Source organism: Elephas maximus, chromosome 9, assembly GCF_024166365.1.
Source record: "Elephas maximus indicus isolate mEleMax1 chromosome 9, mEleMax1 primary haplotype, whole genome shotgun sequence".
Classification (NCBI taxonomy): Eukaryota; Metazoa; Chordata; class Mammalia; order Proboscidea; family Elephantidae; genus Elephas; species Elephas maximus.
In genome coordinates, this window is record NC_064827.1 from 24,834,511 (window position 1) to 24,855,266 (window position 20,756).

At 40.6% G+C, this 20,756-nt stretch overlaps 1 protein-coding gene across 5 annotated transcripts in view; it reads right to left on the reverse strand.

Moving 5' to 3' along the window:
* The window catches only part of FREM1 (FRAS1 related extracellular matrix 1), a 184,761-nt gene that overhangs the window by 14,578 nt on the left and 149,427 nt on the right, over window positions 1–20,756 (reverse strand). For all 5 annotated transcript variants that reach the window (XM_049895395.1, XM_049895396.1, XM_049895393.1 and 2 more), the window contains 8 exons: window positions 16,711–16,840; window positions 13,351–13,423; window positions 6,377–6,526; window positions 4,592–4,830; window positions 2,806–2,853; window positions 2,380–2,544; window positions 2,057–2,185; window positions 1,036–1,151 (listed from right to left, as the gene is read on the reverse strand). In XM_049895395.1, the coding sequence (XP_049751352.1) occupies window positions 1,036–1,151; window positions 2,057–2,185; window positions 2,380–2,544; window positions 2,806–2,853; window positions 4,592–4,830; window positions 6,377–6,526; window positions 13,351–13,423; window positions 16,711–16,840 (1,050 nt within the window). The remainder of the gene's footprint in view (window positions 1–1,035; window positions 1,152–2,056; window positions 2,186–2,379; window positions 2,545–2,805; window positions 2,854–4,591; window positions 4,831–6,376; window positions 6,527–13,350; window positions 13,424–16,710; window positions 16,841–20,756) is intronic.

Below are 20,756 nucleotides of genomic sequence, written 5' to 3' on the forward strand. Positions count from 1 at the left end.
GTCAATTTTTATGATTTTTGCTGTTCTAATATACATGAAGTAGTATATCCCATTGGGATTTTAATTTGCATTTCCCTGAGGTCTAATGGTTTTGAGCAACTTTTCATGTGCTTATTGACCAATTTTATTTCTTTTCTTGTGAAGTGTCCAAGTCATTTGCTATTTTTTATTGGATTGTTTGCCTTTTTGATATTGACTTGTAAGAGTTGTTTGTATTTTCTGGGTTTGAGACCTTTATCAGATACACAATTTGAGAATAGCTTTTCTCAAATGTGGTTTGCCCATTCATTCTCTAATGGTGTCTTTAGATGAGCATAGCTTTCTAAATTTGATGAAGTGTATGATCTGACTCATGTCTCCCAGGGCCTTCTCTAGTCTCAATTTCCAGCCATGGAGCATATTCATTTAATTGCACTGTTTGGATAATATCCAGGTTGGCCAAAAGGTACCAGAGATAGTCACATATGCATTTTTAAAGTCCTTGTGGCCTAGATAAATATTGTTGCCATTATTTAGCCACAGGTCATCCTTCATTGAGTGTTCTGTTGCCCCATGAACCTTTGTCCAACTTGTCTAGCTTCATAATCATCAGTGCCAATTACAGTGACATAGTCCTGATGCGAAAAAGCCTTTCATTACTAGGTATTTTCAAATCACTGAGCAGGAATTCCTTACTCATAAAAAAGTTATCAGAACCTGCAAGCCTGCCGATTCAGATAAGTTCCTTCTGACTTTCTCTATAGCACTGAGATAGAAAAGCAAAAAAATTAGATTTGTATCAATGGCACAGCTTTAAAAGATAACAACTAAGTCAGAACACATTATCAAGATCAGTTCCAAATCCATTCTGACCTGCAGAACTCCTTCCGGGTTCCTAAAACAAAGCCTAGCACATATTAGGCACTCAGTGCTTTTTGAATGAATCAAACCACTCTACAGTTCTATGAGAAAATAAAGAAGTAGTAGAAAACATATTGTCACATGGAAAAAGTAAAACTGAGAAGCATCAATCAAATGTGAAATAGGGTTTCTTACTCTTCCCTGCAAGCCTGGGCAGCTGCAGTCCAGGTGCGTTTCTGCTCCGTGATCAAGGAGTGGCAGTAGCCTGAGTGATGGTGCCACCCAGCTGGGCAGGGTTTGTCCTCCACCTCCTGAAAAGCAGTGTTCATGTCCATATCATAATGGGGTTTCCGATCCAGTCTGCTCTCAGCATAAGGAGTCCTAGCAGTTCCCTACCTTGAATAGGGTCATTTTGGCCACCAGATATGGGGTCAGCCCTAATCCCAATTCTACACCTTGAGAGATGCAATGGCAGCTTACAGAAAACACTACCAAGTTCAGCAATGCTGCAGTTTCACACCTTGACATTACAATAGTTAAATTAAAAAAAAAGGAGGGGGGGATGCAGAACAGAATTTCAAATTCTCATGGAATCCAGACTTTCTGGAACTATGGAAGCTGGATGGAACTCCAAAACTATTGCCCTGAGATAATCTTTAAACCTTAAACCAAAAATATCCCCTGAAGTCTTTTTCAAACCGAACGATAGTTTAGGCTAATCAGCAAAGAATGCCTACCATGACCATTGTGCTCTTTTAAAGAAATACCTATCAATAGAGGTCAAATCCATAACAGCAACTTGAAAGTTTAGATAGGAAGCTTAGAGGCAGCAAGTTTATGTTAATGGGGGAGAAACAATTTGGAAAAGAAGGGTAAGAATGGCTGTACAACTTGAGAATGTAATCAATCAATGTTACTAAATTGTAGATGTTGAAATTGTTGAGTTGGTATATGTTCTGCTGTGTATATTCTCAATAACAAAAAATTAAGTTAAAAAATAATAAGTGAATGTCTTCCTAAACTGTACTGTTTTAACTAATACATTTTATGATTTTTAAATAGCTGATTTGGGCTATTTTTCCTCTGTCTTCAAGGTATAAAAAGGGCATGCAGAGGAGCGTGAGCTGACAGTGATGCCCCAGGTTGTCTCCTCTCTATTGGCTTGTCATAGAGCACACTGCTGGTAAAGGTACTTGGCTCTCAGCCTGTGTCCCACCTTAGTTTGGGGGCTCCAGGCTTTCCAGGCTGTCCCATTGCACTGATACAGCTTTTGGAGGCTTTCTTCAAAATAGAAGAGACCCTTTAATTCCAGAGTGCAGTTCTTTGGAAATGAGGGCAACTGATCCTACAGGAAGGAAAGGCAATTTAGAATTGACTTAAATGTAAGTTGATCACATACTTATCTCCTTGGAGTCTTCATTTGTTAGGCAGCATTTGTGTTGAGTAAACTGTCCCCAAAGCTTGGAGGCTATTTTGTGCATTTATGGCCCAACAAACAGCTTGTTTTAAGGAGAGTAGGAAGTAAAAAGATTTCCATACCTGTCTGGGGAAGTGTGAGTCAGTTGTGGATTCCACCTTATCTGCTTGAGGCAGTTCTGCCACTTTGATTGTCTTCTGTGGGCAGCTAATGACAGAGACTTTGGCCTTCTGTTTGTGAGTGGAGGAACTGTCATCCTCCAGTTTCAGAGAAACTGTCCCATGATACTTCGAGAAACCAACAAACAACAACAATAAGGAAAAACAAATACCAGGATGGCAAACCAAAAAATGTGTTGTAAAGATGAGCAATTCTAAAATTGTATCAAAGCAAAAAGATGAAAGTTTTTTTCTGACCACTCAATCAACAAAATTTCAAAACTAGTTTTCGGGAGAAACATATAAATAAGAAAGAGATGAAATTGTTTCTGTAAATATTTTGCATCTGTAAAAACAAGGAAATTAGCAGTCCTCTCAAACTATGCTTACATTATAGATGATGTCTGTTCCATTTCTGTAAACAGAGGAGGGATGAATCTGAAATCAACAGAAAAACAAGCTAGGATTAGACTTTCTCTTAGTGCAAGACTGAATTGGCTTGAATAGTAATTAGCAATAGGGTAAAACCTTCCAGTAAAATCTTGTTAATATGTGAAAAATTTTAAAACATATGTTTATTAAGATTCTCCCTGTCCAAATCGTTGGAATTGTATAATTGTTAGGTCTAATCACAACGTATCAGTGTTGGTTTCCGCATTAACAGTCCCAAAAAATAACCAAACCGAAATGCCCCGTTGGATTTCCAGGGCTATAAATCTTTATGGAAGCTAACTACCACATGGTTCTTCTGCAGATCAGCTGGTGGATTGAAACCAGTGTACCACGAGGGCTCCTATTAACAACCCCAGGTAGGGAGAAAAGACATTCTTACTTTTTTGATACATGGCACAGTGGTTAAGAGTTTGGCTGCTAACTAAAAGGTCTGCAGTGCAAATCTACCAGGTGCTCCTTGAAAACCCGATGGGGCAGTTCTACTCTGCCCTGTAGGGTCACTATGAGTTGGGATCGATTTGACAGCAATGGGTTTTTTGTTTTATATAGTACACAGGAGTCCTGGTGGTGCAGTGGTTAAGAGCTTAGCTGCTAACCAAAATGTTGGCAGGTTGAATCCACGAGCCACTCCTTAGAAACCCTGTGGGACAGTTCTACTCTGTCCTATAGGGTCACTATGAATTGAAATTGACTTGATGGCAACAGGTTTAGTATATATATATATAGAAACCCTAGTGGCTTAGTGGTTAGGTGCTATGGCTGCTAACCAAGAGGTTGGCAGTTCAAATCTGCTAGGCACTCCTTGGAAACTCTATGTGGCAGTTCTACTCTGTCCTATAGAGTCACTGAGTCAGAATCGACTTGACGGCAGTGGGTTTCGTATACATGCATATATAGCACACAGAGAGGAGCCCTGGTGATGCAGTGGCTAAGAGCTTGGCTCCTAATTGAAAGGTGGGTGGTTTGAACTCACCAGCCACTCCATGGGAGAAAGATGTGGCAGTCTGTTTCTGTAAAGATTATAGCCTTGGAAGCCCTCTGGGGCAGTTCTACTCTGTCCTATAAGGGTGCTAGTAGTTGGAATCAACTTGATAGCCATGAGTTTGTAGTACACACAGGTCCAAGTAAATACATACATACATACAGACACATGTGCACACATATACAAGCATAAACACAGGTGCACACACAAACATGTGCACACATTCACACCCACACAAATATACATATATCCACACACACCCATACTCACATACTCACACACCCACACACATACACATCCACATACCCATACACATACATGTATTCACACACCCATACACATACACACGTGTGCACACACACTATATCATCTCAATTAGTACAACTAATAAAGTGGGGGCAGCATCATGTGATCTGTGTATACAAAATTCACTGCATGGCTGTAAAGGATCATGGCCTCCACTTGCTATGAGAATCAAAGCAGCTTTGTCAGTGTTTCAGAGAACTTAATGATTCTTTCAACATGTACTAAACACATCAGGAGCCCTGGTGGCACAGTGGTTAAGTGTTAGGCTGCTAACCAAAAGGTGGACAGTTCAAATCCATCAGTTGCTCCTTGGAAACTCTATGAGGCAGTTCTATTCTGGCCTATAGGGTTGCTATGAGTTGGAATCAACTTGACAGCAACGGGTTTGGTTTAGGGGTTAAAACACATCAACTCCCAGAAGGCCCCAGTTCTTACTGTTCTGCCATTCCCATGGGGCCGAAGCCTCATTCGAGAAAGATCCGTAGAATCAAAGCCCCGTGGGCTGTCTCCTCTGGTGACTGCTAGTCTCATGGAAGATACAAAGGGTTTTCTTTCCAGATGAAAGGAACCAGAAGTGGTGGGTGAGGAAGACCCTCGGTGCAGTGGGTGCCAAATGCCCTTCTCTTGCGCGTTGTGCTTGTTTTGGTTGGAGTGATATGAACGATGGCACTGTCCTGGAGGCACGCAAGACGGTAGGCGGTCAGTTCATTTTACACAAACAGAGAAGTGATCACATCAACACAGCCCCCAGAGCAGCTCGTCATTAACCCTAGATGGACGGTTTTCCCACCAGATGTTTCTTGGTTGCCATTTGCCAGAAGCTCCTTTATTCTTCATCAGTTTCCCTCCGGGAAAGCTGTGCCCTTCTGCACATCTACAGGGTGATTATAAAGTCATGCAATTGACTGCACAAACCACAAATGAAAATCATTGTCATGATTTTATAATCGTACCATATACTTGGGAATCTGCCTGACTTCCTATTATCCCATCCCATTATAGTGCTCCTCCATAATACACCAGGTTTATGTACTGGTCAAGTATCATCCCACAAGCACTGCAAGATATCCAGTCCTTTCCCTGGTCTCCTAGAGGAAGATGCTGGGATTGTTTAAAGGTGTCAGTGAAACCAAGTGGCAGTTTTAAAAATTAGCATGCAACTGTTACAGAACAAAGATCCAGTAAATCTTACTGGAGCTGCTTGTATTGGAAGCCTAGCTAATTATTATTTCTGGGAAGGTATGCAAAAAAAATCGAAGGTTAGAATCCTTGTCTGGTATTTCACACTTGACGGGTAAAGTGCGTACTTCATGTACTTTATGCCCTTCATGGGATCAGAAATTTCTGCTGGAAAAGAAATCATTTTGGTAAGGGAAGGTGGTGGGGAGAGATGTGGAAACAGGCAGATTATCAGGAAAGAGGAGAGTGCTAATTTTCATACAGGGTGAGAAAGAGAAGAGGTGATAATAGATTCCAGGTAAGGAGCCCATACGGACCACAGGGCATGACAGGTGTGAAAATGGGGATGTAAGAGTGAGCCTGGTAACAGAACACTTGTCAAATGCTCAACAGATAAATAACTAGAGGGCGTTTGGCAGGAAAAAAAAAAAAAAAAAAATCAGAGCAGCAAGGACTTTGGCTGGTCTTTATTTTGTTTAGTTCACAGGTTGTTTGTTAGCATATACTATCCAGGACCTGTTTGGCTCTGCAGCCCAAAGTCATTCATTAATATTCTCCAGCTGCTCCTGAATCCCCAAGCCAGCTGCGTCTTTCACATCTATTTTTCTCCAATTCCTTCCTCTCTTAGAATTTTCCTGGTCACACTTCAGCGGGGGCTTGGATTTGAGGCATTGAGAGCTCTCTTTAATAGAGAAGATAATTACAGCCCTACTACCTCGGGTCGGGGGCTGGGGGAGGGAATAATTGTTGATAGATTCTCACCAACATTGTTTTCCCCTCAGTGAGAACAACAAATGGGGAGGAAAAAAAACAACAACTACGGTACTGACTTGTTGCTTTTCTCAAGCAAGAGTTAGCAGGAGGAAAACCACATGAAGTACAAGGCAGAATAAAGGGCCTACATCACGACTGAGGTGGCTTTCTTGACAAGAAATTAAGCGTTTTGATTTGAAGGTGTTATCAAGCACCGTTGGCTGTTGAAAGCCAGCAGCTACAGCGCCAGGGCTGCTCCTGATTTCAAGATGAGGATCAAAAGAATACCTCCTTTTGAGTCCAAAATTTTCACTGCAGCTTTTGTCTTTGTGCCAAGAACCGCATTCACTGGGGAGTTCAGAATTACTTCAAAGACCTCATCATCTTCCTCTAATCCGTCATAGGTAATTGCTATATTCCACATCTTAGTTGACATTCCTACAAGAAGTAAACATTTTAATTACTCTTTAATTGCTATTTCAATCACCTAGGTGTCAGAGAAATATATTAATTAACATGTCTACAGCTAGACTGCAGTAGCCTGAGTGAGCTATTGTACTGCTACCAACCGCCTGAAGCCCTGCTGTTCTCCCAAAGAACATTAAAGACCACACTGGTTCCTGGACAATGAGGACTCCCTTTCAATGCAAACACTGTAACAAAAAAGTAAGCTGCATTATTCAAGGATGAAAAAAAGGGGGGGGGGGTAGTAGATGAAATCCAAGATTTCATTTTTTCCCGACCTGCCCCTTCTCATCTTAAGAATAAACAAGTACTGCCATCTTAAAATCTTAAAAAAAAAAAGTTGCAAAAAATCTTAAGATGTTGATGCAGCAGTTAGGAGTGATTATTGGATGGTACTTCAAGCTATCCATGGAACCCCTGAAATGATGAATTTCTAAAGACAGCTGCCTCCACTGGCTGCCCTACTTCCTGAGATGCCTCTAGCCTGCAAATGCTTTTTCTGATGATGTAATACCAGTAGTTCGATATCCTCCTAAAGAGAATTTATGGGTGGGGGTTCTAGAAATAGACTGAGCCAATTTTTTTTTCTTTATGTCTGCCACTATTCATGGAGTTATAGTCAAACTTGGTTCACCTTAATTTTGTGAACTTAATATATAACAGTTTTGATGTCATGAACATATTCCCAGCCATCCATCACTGCTGAGATGGGAAGCAAAGCAACCCGAGAGAGAGAAAACATTAAGGCTGGAAGGGACCTATGCGGTTGCCTAATCCTAACCATTTATCAGGGTCTGGATTTATCAGGGCATCCTCCTGAGTTTATTTGGAAGAGAACATGGTGGCAGGAGTACTATCTGGGAGAGAAAGAAGACACAAGTTTAAGCGGGGGGGCCGTAAACTTATGGTTTAACCTTCTCGGGCCAAATTTTGAAAACCTTACCCTACCATTTAGTCATTGATTATTTGAACATGCTTTTATTCCCATAAACTCCCGTACATAAACCAAAAAAAAACCCAAACCCAGTGCCATCAAGTCGATTCCGACTCATAGCGACCCTACAGGACAGAGTAGAACTGCCCAATAGAGTTTCCAAGGAGTGCCTGGCGGATTCAAACTGCCAACCCTTTGGTTAGCAGCCATAGCACTTAACCACTACGTCACCAGGGTTTCCTCCTGTACATAGAAAGTTAGAAAAACCAAACCGAACCAATTCCTGTCCAACTCGTGGTGGCCCCTGTGTGTCAGAGGAGAACTATGCTCCACCAGGTTTTCAAGGCTGTGACCTTTCAGAAGCAGATCACCAGGCTTGTCCTCTGAGGAGCCTCTGAATGGGTTCCAGCTGCCAACCTTTCCATTAGTAGTCGAGTGTTTAGCCATTTGCGCCACCCAGGAACTCCATAAAGGCATTTATAAACACTCTCTTTTTCCTAGCTTTCTCTTCTGAAGATTTATAGTTTTCTTGCAGATACCTTCTACAGATTTATGCCTCCCAACTTTACGATGGCCTCTTTTTTGAAAGTATGCCTCATATAGATTTCATGATCTAATCAAGATCTCATTGATCCCCAACACAATCCAATGGAAAGATGAACCTCTTTCCTCTGATCATACTCTTGGCTGTACTTAGGTGTATTTCGAATAGTAACTTTAACAGCTAATTTGTTAAACTTTCAGTATCAATTGACTTCTTAAATTGATTACTTTCACAATTTTTGCAAAAATAGAAGTTGAAGCTCTATAATTATATACTATATAACTCTCATCTCATGGTTGGGTCAATCAGTCCATCAAAATATATATTTTGTACCTACTATTTTATGTACTTACCTTGCGTTAGATGCTATGGAGAATACGAAGAAGCGTAATGTCAGCTAAGCCCTCACCTAAGGGGGTTTAAAACGTCATTGAGGAGACAATATATAAATACTAGAAAAGTCAAACAATTATTTAAGGCTATATATGATTTTTTTTTTTTTTTATGATTAGCTGCCAAAAGATATGGCCAGTAAAAAACAAATAAACAGTTGCCGTTGAGTTGACTCTAACTCAAGGTGGGTGATCCTATGTGTGTCAGACTAGAGCTGTGCTCTTTAGAGTTTTCAACTGCTGATTTTTTGGAAGTAGATTGTTAGGCTTCTCTTCCAAGGTGCCTCTGGGTAAATTTGAAACTCGAACCTTTCATTTAGCAGCTGAGCATGTTAACCACTTGTACCATCCAGGGATTCCAAAAGATATGGACTGTATAGTAGATACTTGTGTATTCAGAGAAAGGAGAGTGCATTTGGGGCTCCAGAACAGGAAGGATTTGGAGAGAGGAAATGGGAAAATAACGTGAGCGATGGCAGGAAGATAACAATGGAGAGGCCTTGATCAGGGAAGGGCAAGATAGCCAGTTGGCATAGCGAGGTCAACACTGGTAGGCAGGAGGTGCTGAGGCTACAAAGGCAGCTTGCACCCAGACAGCAGAGAGCCCTGGAAACCAGATGGATGGGTTCAGGCTTTAAACCAGAGGTAATGGGGAAGCCTCTTGAACAAAGGACATGCTAAAAGTGGACAATTAGAAGAATAAACCAGAGCGTGTTATGTGCGATGACTTGGCAGCATAGGCAAATGAGGAGAGAGTCTAGAATTTGAGAGGCCACACAGGCAGCTGTTCAATAAAACTAGCATGAAGAGATACCGGCTGGACAACAAAGAATGTCTATAAATACTAGGATTTCCAGTACTCGGAGAACCATTTTGATCCCAAAACTCAAAGGAAGCATTATTCAAATAGAAATCCAATAAAAAAATTCCAATACCAAGAAATATTTCCCAGCCCCCAATTAATTGCCCACTTATTCTAAGCATCATTTGGAAAAAAAAAAAAAAAATTATAGTACCAAACCAACAACAAAACTTTTTGTTTGGTTGGGTCTCATGGAGTAGAACCAGATGGTTAGAGAAAATCGACTCCAAGCTTCACTTAAGTGATTTGTTTGTCTGCGTTTCAGCTTCGTTTCTGTGCCTGCCAGGTGTTCACACAGGACCATTTTTTTTAGGTTAATGAGCTTGAAGTAAGAACTTTCTTGTTGTTTTTTTCCTTCCGCCCCATTTTCAAGGTGCAAAGTATTTGTTAATACACTGAGATATAAAAGCAGTTTCAGAAGGCTTGAACTGACCTCCTGTTCCCGCAAAACAAAAGGTGCTGCAGAGAGAGGAAGTGTCATTTTATGCAGACATATCCACTTTACAGAACAGGCTAATTCCTGGATATTTTCCTGCAAAGCAGACATCTCTATTGAAAGACATTTTCTCAGTATTTTTCAGTAAACGCCACACTAGAGATCTGTTCCATTGGAAAACATTTTGATGCTGAGGAATGATGAAATTCTAATTAAGTACGTAGTGAACTTTTCAAGAACACATATTTCCAAGGAAAACAATCATTTTCTTAAGGATATTTACACTTCCACTCACATAAATCACAATAGCTGAATGCAAAGTAGTTAGGATTAGCTTTCGGTCTCACACACTAGCTACAAGGCAAGCTTACTTGAGCATAATTTACTAGTCTAGAAAGTCACTCGGCTCCTCCCAGCTTCTTCCCAAGAGTTCCCAAATGCATAATATCCCAGAGTCTTTGACTGCTCACTACTTCTTCGCCAATCATAGAAAAAAAAAAAAATCATGGAAGCTGCTGTTTTTTAAAGAAATGGATAGACTTCTCTGGGCAAAAAGGAGGAGGAACACCAGACCCAAATGAGGCAAGCATTCACAATATGAAACAAGAGAGTGATAAACATTTATAGGACCTGAGGAACTTGAAAATTCTCTAAAGCAAGATTTCACTTGATGAAACTCTTTCTGGCTAATAAATTGCAAAACAATGAATAACCAAGTGGTTTTTTTTCTCTTTTTTTTTAAGTTATAAAATATGCTTATAATATTTCCGGAAATGTCTAAACAATCTCTAAATCATAAGACTATTTAGAGCCTCCGAAAGTCATTAGTATCTACTCAAACAGCATGCAAACTCTCCTGGACTAATAGGTATTTATCTTATCCAGGGGAATCTCAAGGAGGTAGATTCAGAGCCTCCCCTAGTGTGATACTTCTAGTTCCTATCAATCCAAACAGAGTGCCTGGTGGGCTGCCCAAAGCTTACCAGAAGCTAAAATCACTCCTGATCTTGTGACAAACAGGCCTCAAGTAATAAAGATGACATATGGCAAAGACTCTTAACAGTCAGAAAGTGGGGAAATTGGAACTGCCTTAACACAAAGTACAGAAAAGTGCCTGGTGCAAATGCATCAAACCCTTTCATCTCAGGGTTGAACAGAATATAAGAGCCCTTTGCAACCTCAGATAAACCAAACACATAAAGAGAATAGCTCTTCCCACAGTGTGTGGTCAGCTTGAGAAAATGACTTATGCAAATCCGAAAGTCAAATACCACAGGGGTCGATGCGTGTGAAATCTAAGGGTCATCACATATCATGCTACTTGTGGTGAACGAACGACAGAAGGGCATTTCTTTTTCTATGTTTAATGCTATGGTTGTCAATTTGGGGGAGGTGTTGGTCTTAGGCCACTTTGTTTTGCCTTTAAGGAGCCCTGAGGGTGCAGTGGTTAATGCACTCTGCTGCTAACCAAAAGGTTGGTGGTTCGAACCCACCAGCTGCTCCTTGGGAGAAAAATGTGGCAGTTTGCTTCTGTAAAGATTTATAGCTTTGGAAACCCTATGCGGCAGTTCCACTCTGTCCTATAGTGTCGCTATAAGTTGGGTTCAACTCAACGGCAGTGGGTTTGGTTTTGCCTTTGGCTAAAACATGCTGAAGTTCCATTTGGTGGAAGGCTCTCAGAGTGCAAAACGCCTCCACGTCTCCTCTGTAGGAAAACACAAAGCCATGAGCCCTAGCAGCTTCTCAAGGTCTTTTCCATTTGCCTCTGCACAGGTGATCCATTCAAGACCATAGGGAGAGAGAACCATGCAGTGCTGTGATGTAGAGCTACTTGCCCAATTCATAGGAACCAGGAAAGAAGCTGTGGCTCCAGCCTCAGGGGTCTTACCAGAGTCCCCCAGTGGTGTGTGAGTGCTTTCATGTTCAGCCTTCAGACTGCAGTTCCCTTCTTTTGTTCCTAACAGCTTAGAATGCTACCTCCCCTGGGAAGCCTTCCAGGTTTTTCCCTAGCCAGAATAACAGCTCATCCTTTGATCCTAAAGGACCATTAATGAGTTGTTTCTATGTCACACAAGAGGGAACATCCTTGAGAGCAGGCACCATACTTTTGTATTCCCTATACCCTGCAAATTTTTTTTACACATTTAAAACAAAATATATGCTATTGACTTAAGCAATATTTTCCCCATGGAGTCTCCTCCTATAAACTTCCCAAGAGGGGTTATTCAGAAATGCCCTTTAGAATCCATATGAACATAACATTTTGAAAATTTCCACGAGGCAATTATTTTTTTTCTGGATTTTTTTGATGGTTGCTTTCATATTTTAGAAATTTGTCATTTGTTACGATTTTTCTTCTCATGTTAAATGAGTATTCACTTGAAATAAAAAACACAAAGCACAGACTGGGAGAAAATATTTGCAAAACAAATATCTGATAAAGGACTTGTATCTAAAATACACAAAACTTTTATAAAACTCAATGATAACAACCATTGATAAAATGAGCATAAGATCTGAACAGACACTTCACCAAAGTAGATACACAGATGGCAAATGAGCACATGAAAACATGCTCAGCATTATGCCATTAGGGAATTGCAAATTGAAACAACAATGAGATATAACTACACACTTATTAGAATAGCTAAAATCCAAAACACTGACACCACCAAATGCTGGCGAGGATGTGGAGAAACAGGAACTCTCATTCATTGCTGGCGGGAATGCAAAATTACATAGCCATTTTGGATTATAGGCTGGTAGTTTTTACAAAGCTAAACACAGGTTGCATTTACTATAAGATACAGCAAGCATGCTCCTAGGTATTCACTCCAATAAGTTGAAAACATACGTCCATAAAAAAAAACCTGCACACAAATGTTTATAGCAACTGTATTCATAATTGCCAAAAATTGGAAGCAACCAAGACATCCTTCAATAGGTGAATGGATAAATAAACTGGTAAATCATACAATGAAGTATTTTTCGGTTATAAAAGGAATGAGCCATCAAGCTACAAAAAGGTGGTAAGGAACCTTGAATGCATATTGCTAAGTGAAAGAAGCCAGTCTGAAAAAGCCACATGCTGTGTGAATCCAGCTATATGACCTTCTGGAAAATGCAAAACTATAGAGACAGTAAAAAGATCTGGGTTCAGAGGGATGGGCTGGGGAGGGCTGAACAGGTGGAGTACAAGGCACTTTAACGGCTGTGAAACTACTGTGCATGATACTGTATTGTGATGATGGACACATGACACTATGCATTTGTCAAAACCCACGGACTGTACAACACAAGGAGTGACTCAACAACAAATGTATCACAGTAACGCAGGTGTCAGTAATAGGGCAAACAGAGAGAGGGGGTAGATGGGACTTTACTTTCTGTCTGCACAATTTTTCTGTAAACCTAAAACTGCTCTTAAAAAAAAAAAGTCTATTTAAATGAAAAAAATAAAACAAGGGACAAAACCTCTAGTTCAAACTCATCTTTCTCTCTCTTAGAGTGGGGTGATTCAGCTCCCTGAGGAGTTTCTAGTTGGCTGAAATTACATTATATTCCTATCTTCTCTACGATCCCCAGAGTTTCCTGCACGAATGTAAAGCCAACTGTAGATACAAACATACCTGGGTCAAACTGAATCAGCTTAGATGGAGTCACAGTGAAATCTTTTCCAACTGTAGCTGACACTGGGTTGACCTAAAGAGGAGGAAAATGTCTTTTTTTTTAATAAAAGTAAATATTCTATAACAGAGAAACATCTAGTCTCTTCATCATTATGCTAGAATAAACTCATACTCTTAAGTCTGTTTTTAATATAGTGGTTTTTTTTTTTTTTGGTCGTAAACCATTTTAGAGCCACACTATTTATATGCATATTCCTTAAAGATAGCTTTCTGCTAGACTATTACAGGGTAAAACTTTTTTGCTTCTCTTTTATAAATGATTCAGTTATTGGAGAATATCACAGGAATTTTAAAAAATATTTCTCTTAGTTTTGAGCAAAATTTTATTTCACTGCACTCCAGCCTGGCTTTAAAATAGTGCCTTGGAGGAAAGTGGGCAGGAGAAGCAAAGAGAAGAAAAGGCCAGCATTCTTGACCACCTGTGTGCTGACCCACCAGGAGAGGTATTATACCAGCTCTGAGCATCCTGCAAACTCCAGGGTGCTGAAAGCCTTCAGACTAGATTAGCTAAATCAAGTCTGATCTGTTTCCCTGTCTGGATGAAACCATCACTCTTCACGGACGTGAATGAGGGCTTTGTGGGATCGACAGACATGGTGAACAGCCAAGCAAAGGCAATCCACATCCAGAACCAAGGGCTTGAGAGGCTTCCATCAAGTCAATTGTAAGAAAAATTGCCCTCATTTGGAGCCCTGGCAGCATAGAGGCTGAAGAGTTTGGCTGCTAACCAGAAGGCCGGCAGTTTAAGTCCACCAACTGCTCCTTAGAAACCCTATGGGGCAGTTCTACTCTGGCCTATAGGGTCACCATGAGAGGAATCGACTTGATGGCAATGAATTTGTTTTTTTTTTTTTTGAAGAGGCTATTGACAGCTACCCTGCTCTCCCAAGCTAAAAACCAAAAGAGTGGTATAAGGAATCAACTGCCTTAACTTACCCTAGATGGTGCCTAAAAATGCATTAACTGCAGTGTCCTTGACTAGTCTGAAAAGAGGTCATCTAATGAAAATGCTTATAAGTACAGTGTTGTTGTTGTGTGCTGTTGTGTAGATTCCAGCTCATAGCGACCTTGTATGACAGAATAGAACACCTCATAGGGTTTACTAGGCTGTAATCTTTATGAGAACAGATTGCCAGGTCTTTCTTCCGCAGAGCCGCTGATGGGTTCCAACTACCTTTTGGTTAGCAGCTGAGCGCTTTAACCATTGTGCCACCAGGGATCCTTTGTAAGCACCAAAGGCAGTTAAAGATGTATAGGAAAGTGGGTTAATATATTTCTGCACATTATTAAAAAGGAATGAAGTACAGTATTAAAAGCTTAAAAATTCCCACATCTGTGGCTTTAGATACCATCTCCATTTCAAATCAAAGGGCCTAAGAGGTACTAATGGGCCTGCCGCAGTGGATGCATTTTGCTGAAGAAGGGTATTACCTCCTAAGCTTCTATGCACTCTCTGTCTACAATGGCAGGGCTCCTCCTGAACAGCCTCTCATTGTGAGCAGGCAGCCCATTGTACACCTGTACCCACCATATGCTGGAAGCTCCATTTGCCTGCATGGTTCTTGCATGTGCAATTGCCTAGTATTTACCACCACTGAGTTTACAGAATCCTTTGTGGGAAAAGGAATGGCATGAGACAAGGGGGTCTGTCAGGTGAAGGTGCATGAGTCAAACCAGGGCAGACAACATAGGTAAGAGTGTCTTCTTTTTTCCCTGCCCCTAGTCAAGTAGCCAATAAGCTCTTGTGTAAAAAGGCAAGTTGTGCTCTAGGTAGAGTTATCCCTGGAAGACACAGTGGTTCCGCCGCACACTCAGCTGGCAGGTTCATGGTATTTGCTCTGCTTAGGTACACAAAAGGTTCCATGTAACACCATATATGCTGTTTCCACCTGGCAAGGTGAATGGTCGTGTGGCCCAAAACTCCAAAATGGAGCATATGGTGCTTTCTATGGAGGACCAGAGGGTTATTAGAAAACCACCCAGGCAGATTATTTCTCTTTCCATAAACAATCTGTTGGACAATTATAGGGCATACCAAGTTCTCTGCTGTTTTGATAACAACAGGGCACCAGCAGATCTGGGGAAAAGAGCCTATGTCTGCTGGAAAAATAAGTACATCATAGAATCAGAGAATTTTTTTTTTTTGGACATCATGGAATTTCAGTGCACAAGTTTCTAAGAGTGATTTGAATTTATTATTGTAAGTCAGACTAAACAAGATGCCACTTTTCCCAGAAGGTAATGTCAGTGCCTTTTCATTGGCTTGAGGAGCAGAGTCTTTAAGGCTCATTGTCTCTTCTTAGTGTGTCCTGGATTTCCATGCTCACATTTTTTCAAAGTGCCATTGTTATTTACCAGTTGCCATTGAGTTGACTCCGACTCATGGTGACCCCTTGTGTGGCAGAGTAGAACAGCGCACTGTGGGATTTTTAATGGCAGTTTTTTTGGAAGTAGTTCACCGGGCCTTTCTTCTAAAGTGTCTCTGGGTGGACTGGAACTTACAACTTTTTGGTTAGCAGCTGAGTGTGTTAACTGCTTGTACCACTAAGGGCTTCTGCTATTGTTACAGTGACTCCTAAAAAATATCCTTCAATTCTAAAAGCCATAGTCTGTTCTCAGTTGGTCCATGTGAATGGAAAGGAAAAATGAGTTGACTAACCCAAAAGAGAAGATTACTTGAATATTCTTTACGATTTGTGGTGTCTGTATAGGGTCGCTATAAGGCAGAACCAAATTGATGGCAACGGGTTTGGTTTGGTTTGTTTTTGGTACTGAGTATATTCTCTTAATTTTGTGTGACATGGGCTACTTTTAACATAGAATTTAAGTCTCCTGATTTATCTAATCCACTGAGGCCAGGGAGAGTGATCTTGGCACATACTAAGGAAACTATCTGCGACTGAACTTTTCTCTGAGTACCCCACAAAGTAGACACATTTTGATGAATCTCTTTTTTTCTTGCCTACAACTTCTCTTTCCAAAGCAGAGTTTTGTGCAACTTCGCTAGGCTGGATATATCTTTCTGTGAAATAAAACCTCAAAACTTAGAGAGTTTATAGAAACAAAGTACCATATTTAAAAACTAAAAGTTGGTTTTAAAAAAATCATATCAAGGGGGTAATAAACATAGAGGAACAATGAAGGGACAAGGGAATTTTGAATTTAGCATCTTCAGAATATTGTGACACCCCCAGAGTCTGACATTTCCTTGGTCACTCTAAATCTTCTTAAGAAAATAAGCAATGGCAGTAACCAGTAACCTAATTTTGAATCTGACAATTTACATTTGAGAGTTATTACCTTCACACTCACAAAGGCCGAGTCCACGAGGAATCCCGTTCTGGTGATTTCCAAGGGGAACATGCCCACATCCTCACAGACCTCATAGTCAGTCTGTGACCATTCAATATGAGACCACTTCAATTCCAAGCTGTACATGAGAGGAAAAGAAAAAGGAAAATCATAAGTAAAGCATAGCAAACGCCTTTAGGGATTTTCTGCTGGCTAGGAGACTGAGCCACTGATACATGCCAGGGAGGCAGAGGCAGTTCATCAACCTACACCAAGGCTAACAATCCCTTAAAGGTGTTTGGTACATTTCCGTTCACAAAGAGCTTTACTAGGGTCTCATTCAATCCTTATGACCACCCTATGAGGTAGGCTGGGCAGATATTAGCATTCTGTTGTACAAATGAAGAAGCTAAGATTAAAAGACTTGCTCAAGGTCCCACAGTCATTAATGACAGAAAAAAAAGGAAAGAGAGATTCAAACTAGAGCATTCTGAAGGGAAAAGAAGCAGAAATTGTTACGGTCAAAGAAACATTCATTTTGGGAACTCATTGATAAGAAATCTCATATCTTATCTTTTGGGCTTCCTTGTTAGTGTTCCAGCTACATATCTTCCTGAACACGGGTTCAGTTTATTACAATAGCAAGCCACCCTCACAGAGGTGCCTAGGAATTAAAACGTATACGTGCATTGTAACTATTATCTATCTGGTCCTCTTTCTGTGCATGTAAAATGGAGCTGGGATGCAGCAACACAACTGAATAAACTTGATACATACAGGGTGGCCTTCTTTCCACAATATTGTTCCCAGCATTTGATGAACACTGTTTTATTTAATTTTCATAATGTGGAGAGGAGCTTTCTTTCAGATAAGAAAACTGAACCTCACAGAAGTTAAGTAACAACTCAAAGACAAAAAGCTATGACAAAACTAGCAGGTTGCATAAATCTGATACCCAAACTTCTATCCCTCCTCTCCACTCTGCTTCTGAACTGGAGTTCGTGATTCCTCCTATCTGAGCTCAAGTAGAGCGATACTATTTTATTTTTACCTGGAAATGTGTCTCTTTTTGAGGTGAGAGAACTCGAAATGTTTCACATAAACATTTCTCTCCAAATATGTTCTTAACTTTTTTCTTTACTCCCTGTAACCTTTAGCAATGTAAAAGAAACAAGCAATCTTCACTATGATCATATAACAGATTTAATCATTGCTTTGGTTTTATTTCCCTTTTATCCCACATTTACAAAAGCCTCACTGGTTGCCTTATTGTAATTCCAAAACTTCTGATTGGTTTCAGGCTCCTTCCTCTTACTTTCTAAGTTTATTTGTGGAAATAGGAATTGTGGGAGCCACTGTGTAGAGTGTGGCGTTCTCAAGCTTCATAGTCCCCTCCGGGCTTTCCTGGGGGCCATTCATATTAGAAAGTAAGTTTATCTCGAATGACCATTTTACGTCCTTGAAATGACCACGTGTCACAGTCTATAGATTAAGTTCACTAGCAAAATAAACTCTGTAACATATTGGTTTCCAACCCAAGGGCCATGGGCCAGTATGGTGGGGATAGGTTGTCATTGTTGGGTGCCTTTGAGTTGCTTCTGACTCATAGCGGCTCTGTGTACAAAAGAACAAAACACTGCCCAGTCCTGCACCATCCTCACGATCATTGTTATGCTCAAGCCCATTGTTGCAGCCACTTTGTCAATCTATGCCACTGAGAGTCTTCTTTTTCACTGACCCTCCACTTTACCAAGCATGATGTCCTCCTCCAGGGACTGGTCCCTACTGATAACACGTCCAAAGTATGTGAGACAAAGTCTCACCATCCTCACTTCCAAGGCGCATTCTGGCTGTACTTCTTCCAAGACAGATTTGATCGTTCTTTTGGCAGTCCATGGTATATTCAATATTCTTCACCAACACCACAACTCAAAGGCATCAATTATTCTTCTGTCTTCTGTATTCACTGCCCAGCTTTTGCACGAATATGAGGCAACTGAAAATACCATGGCTTGGGTCTGGTGCACCTTAGTCCTCAAAGAGCTATCTTTGCTATTTCACACTTCAAAGAGATCATTTGCAGCAGATTTGCCCAATGCAATGCATCGTTTGATTAGTCAACTGCTGCTTCCAAGAGAGTTGATTGTGGATCCAATTAAAATGAAATCCTTGATAGGCTAGGAGCATGGATTACAATAAGTTCATGAATTTACATGTTTACTCTGTCCGTAGATCTAAACCTGACATGTTGAGTTTCATAAAATTTTTGACATGAAAATGGGGTCATTATACTAAAAATTATTCAGATCTTCATAGGTCTTTGATGTAACTGAATTCACATGTGGCATGAAACATCACACAGGAAAGAAATAAATGACTACACTTAAATTACAACCCATAAGGAAATAACATATTGCTAAGAATTCCTAAAAGATCCATGTAAATGAGAAAGGGAAGAAAAAAAAAATCAGCAAGAGGGACTAGGGGAGAGGACAGAAAGATGAAAAGGGAAATAAAGGAGGGAAGAAGACAAGAGTGAATAGATAAATTTGGGTAGATTTCAGCTAAGTTTCAGTGAGGTTCAAATGAGCTTCAGTGTCCAGTTCTTCCAAGAATCCATCCGCTGTCAATGCTAACGGTGACAAGCAAAAATTCATCAATGTCACTCTGCAGATCCGGGTGACCTTAGGGCCTACAAGTAAATGCAATTTGATTGCTGACCTAGGTCCAGAAGGGAACCATTTTCAGGATGTTCAGCTTCAAAACATAAAGCGTCTTAGTGTTTGGGAATGTGTGTACACTTCCCTGCACACCATTAGAAGTCTGCTGGATGCTTAGAGGTGAAGGTTATCATCCGACAATATTCTATATCATCTTGTTAATGCTATCCACTACAAATAATGAAGACCTACTGAAAAGCCATGACATTTAAGCCAGGTTATATATTTTCTAGAAAAATATTTAAACGGTAAGGCCCTTGCATACCTATAGGATATGTGCAACATATATTTTGAATGTGCTTTTTTGTTTGTTTTCCAGTACTGTATTTGAGAAGACCTTCCTACTCTGAGACTGTGGCTGCTGAAACTCCACACAGACACCTGGAAGAAAAGTAAGAGATGCAGACAAACACCTAGGGATTCTCTCTGCAAGAAGCCAAACAGCTACAAGCTTGGCATTGTGGAAATATCCAAATGCAGGAGCCCACCAGAGAGATACAGACACTGGGAACTTTGGAAAGTTCTGGATATGGAGATGTCACATAGACAATAGGATTGATTCATATCTCTCTATGTTAATGGTCCCTCCATTCTTTGACCATTGAGTAATGCCTATTCTAAGGTCAGAAACGGAGGTTAAGGACAGAGTTTATGTGAAAGACATTTGTCCATCATTTCAGTTATTTAGCAGAAGGTGAAACTGCTTAAGCCCATAATCAAAGCGTCTCAACCTCGGCACTAGTGGCATTTGTTGTGGGGGCTGTCCTGTGCATTGTAGGATGGCTAGTGGCATCCCGGGCCTCTACTCACTAGATGCCAGCAGTACTACTCCCTCCAGTCATGACTATCTAAACTGTCTCCAAACATGGCCAAATGTCCCCTGAGGGGATGATTGTCTACAGTTGAGAACCACTTCCCTAGGTGGTTTTGGGGTGCTCAGTGTAACAGAAAAGCTGATTGGATGTGAAAGCTCTGTTTTGTTCCCTGACAACCACTGCTGCAAATGGAAGACATAGCATGGGGTAGTGGAAACAAAAGCTGATGAGAAATCCTGAGGCTTCTGGCCCCTCTGCTGCTCACTAGCTCTACGACATCACATATAAGTTGTTTAAACACCCGAGTTAAAACTGCAGCCCCCTCCCCTAAGCCCCGCAGCTGTGGTCCCCTTATCCTGAAACATTTTTTTTCATTTTCCAAAATATGTATCATGTAAAAGATACTATTTAATTTACTCATGGACTATCTATGATCCAAGAAGACAGAAACCTTTGGTCCACTGATATATCCCAAGTCCCTCCAGAGTACCTAGCACATAGTAAATGCTCAATAAGTATT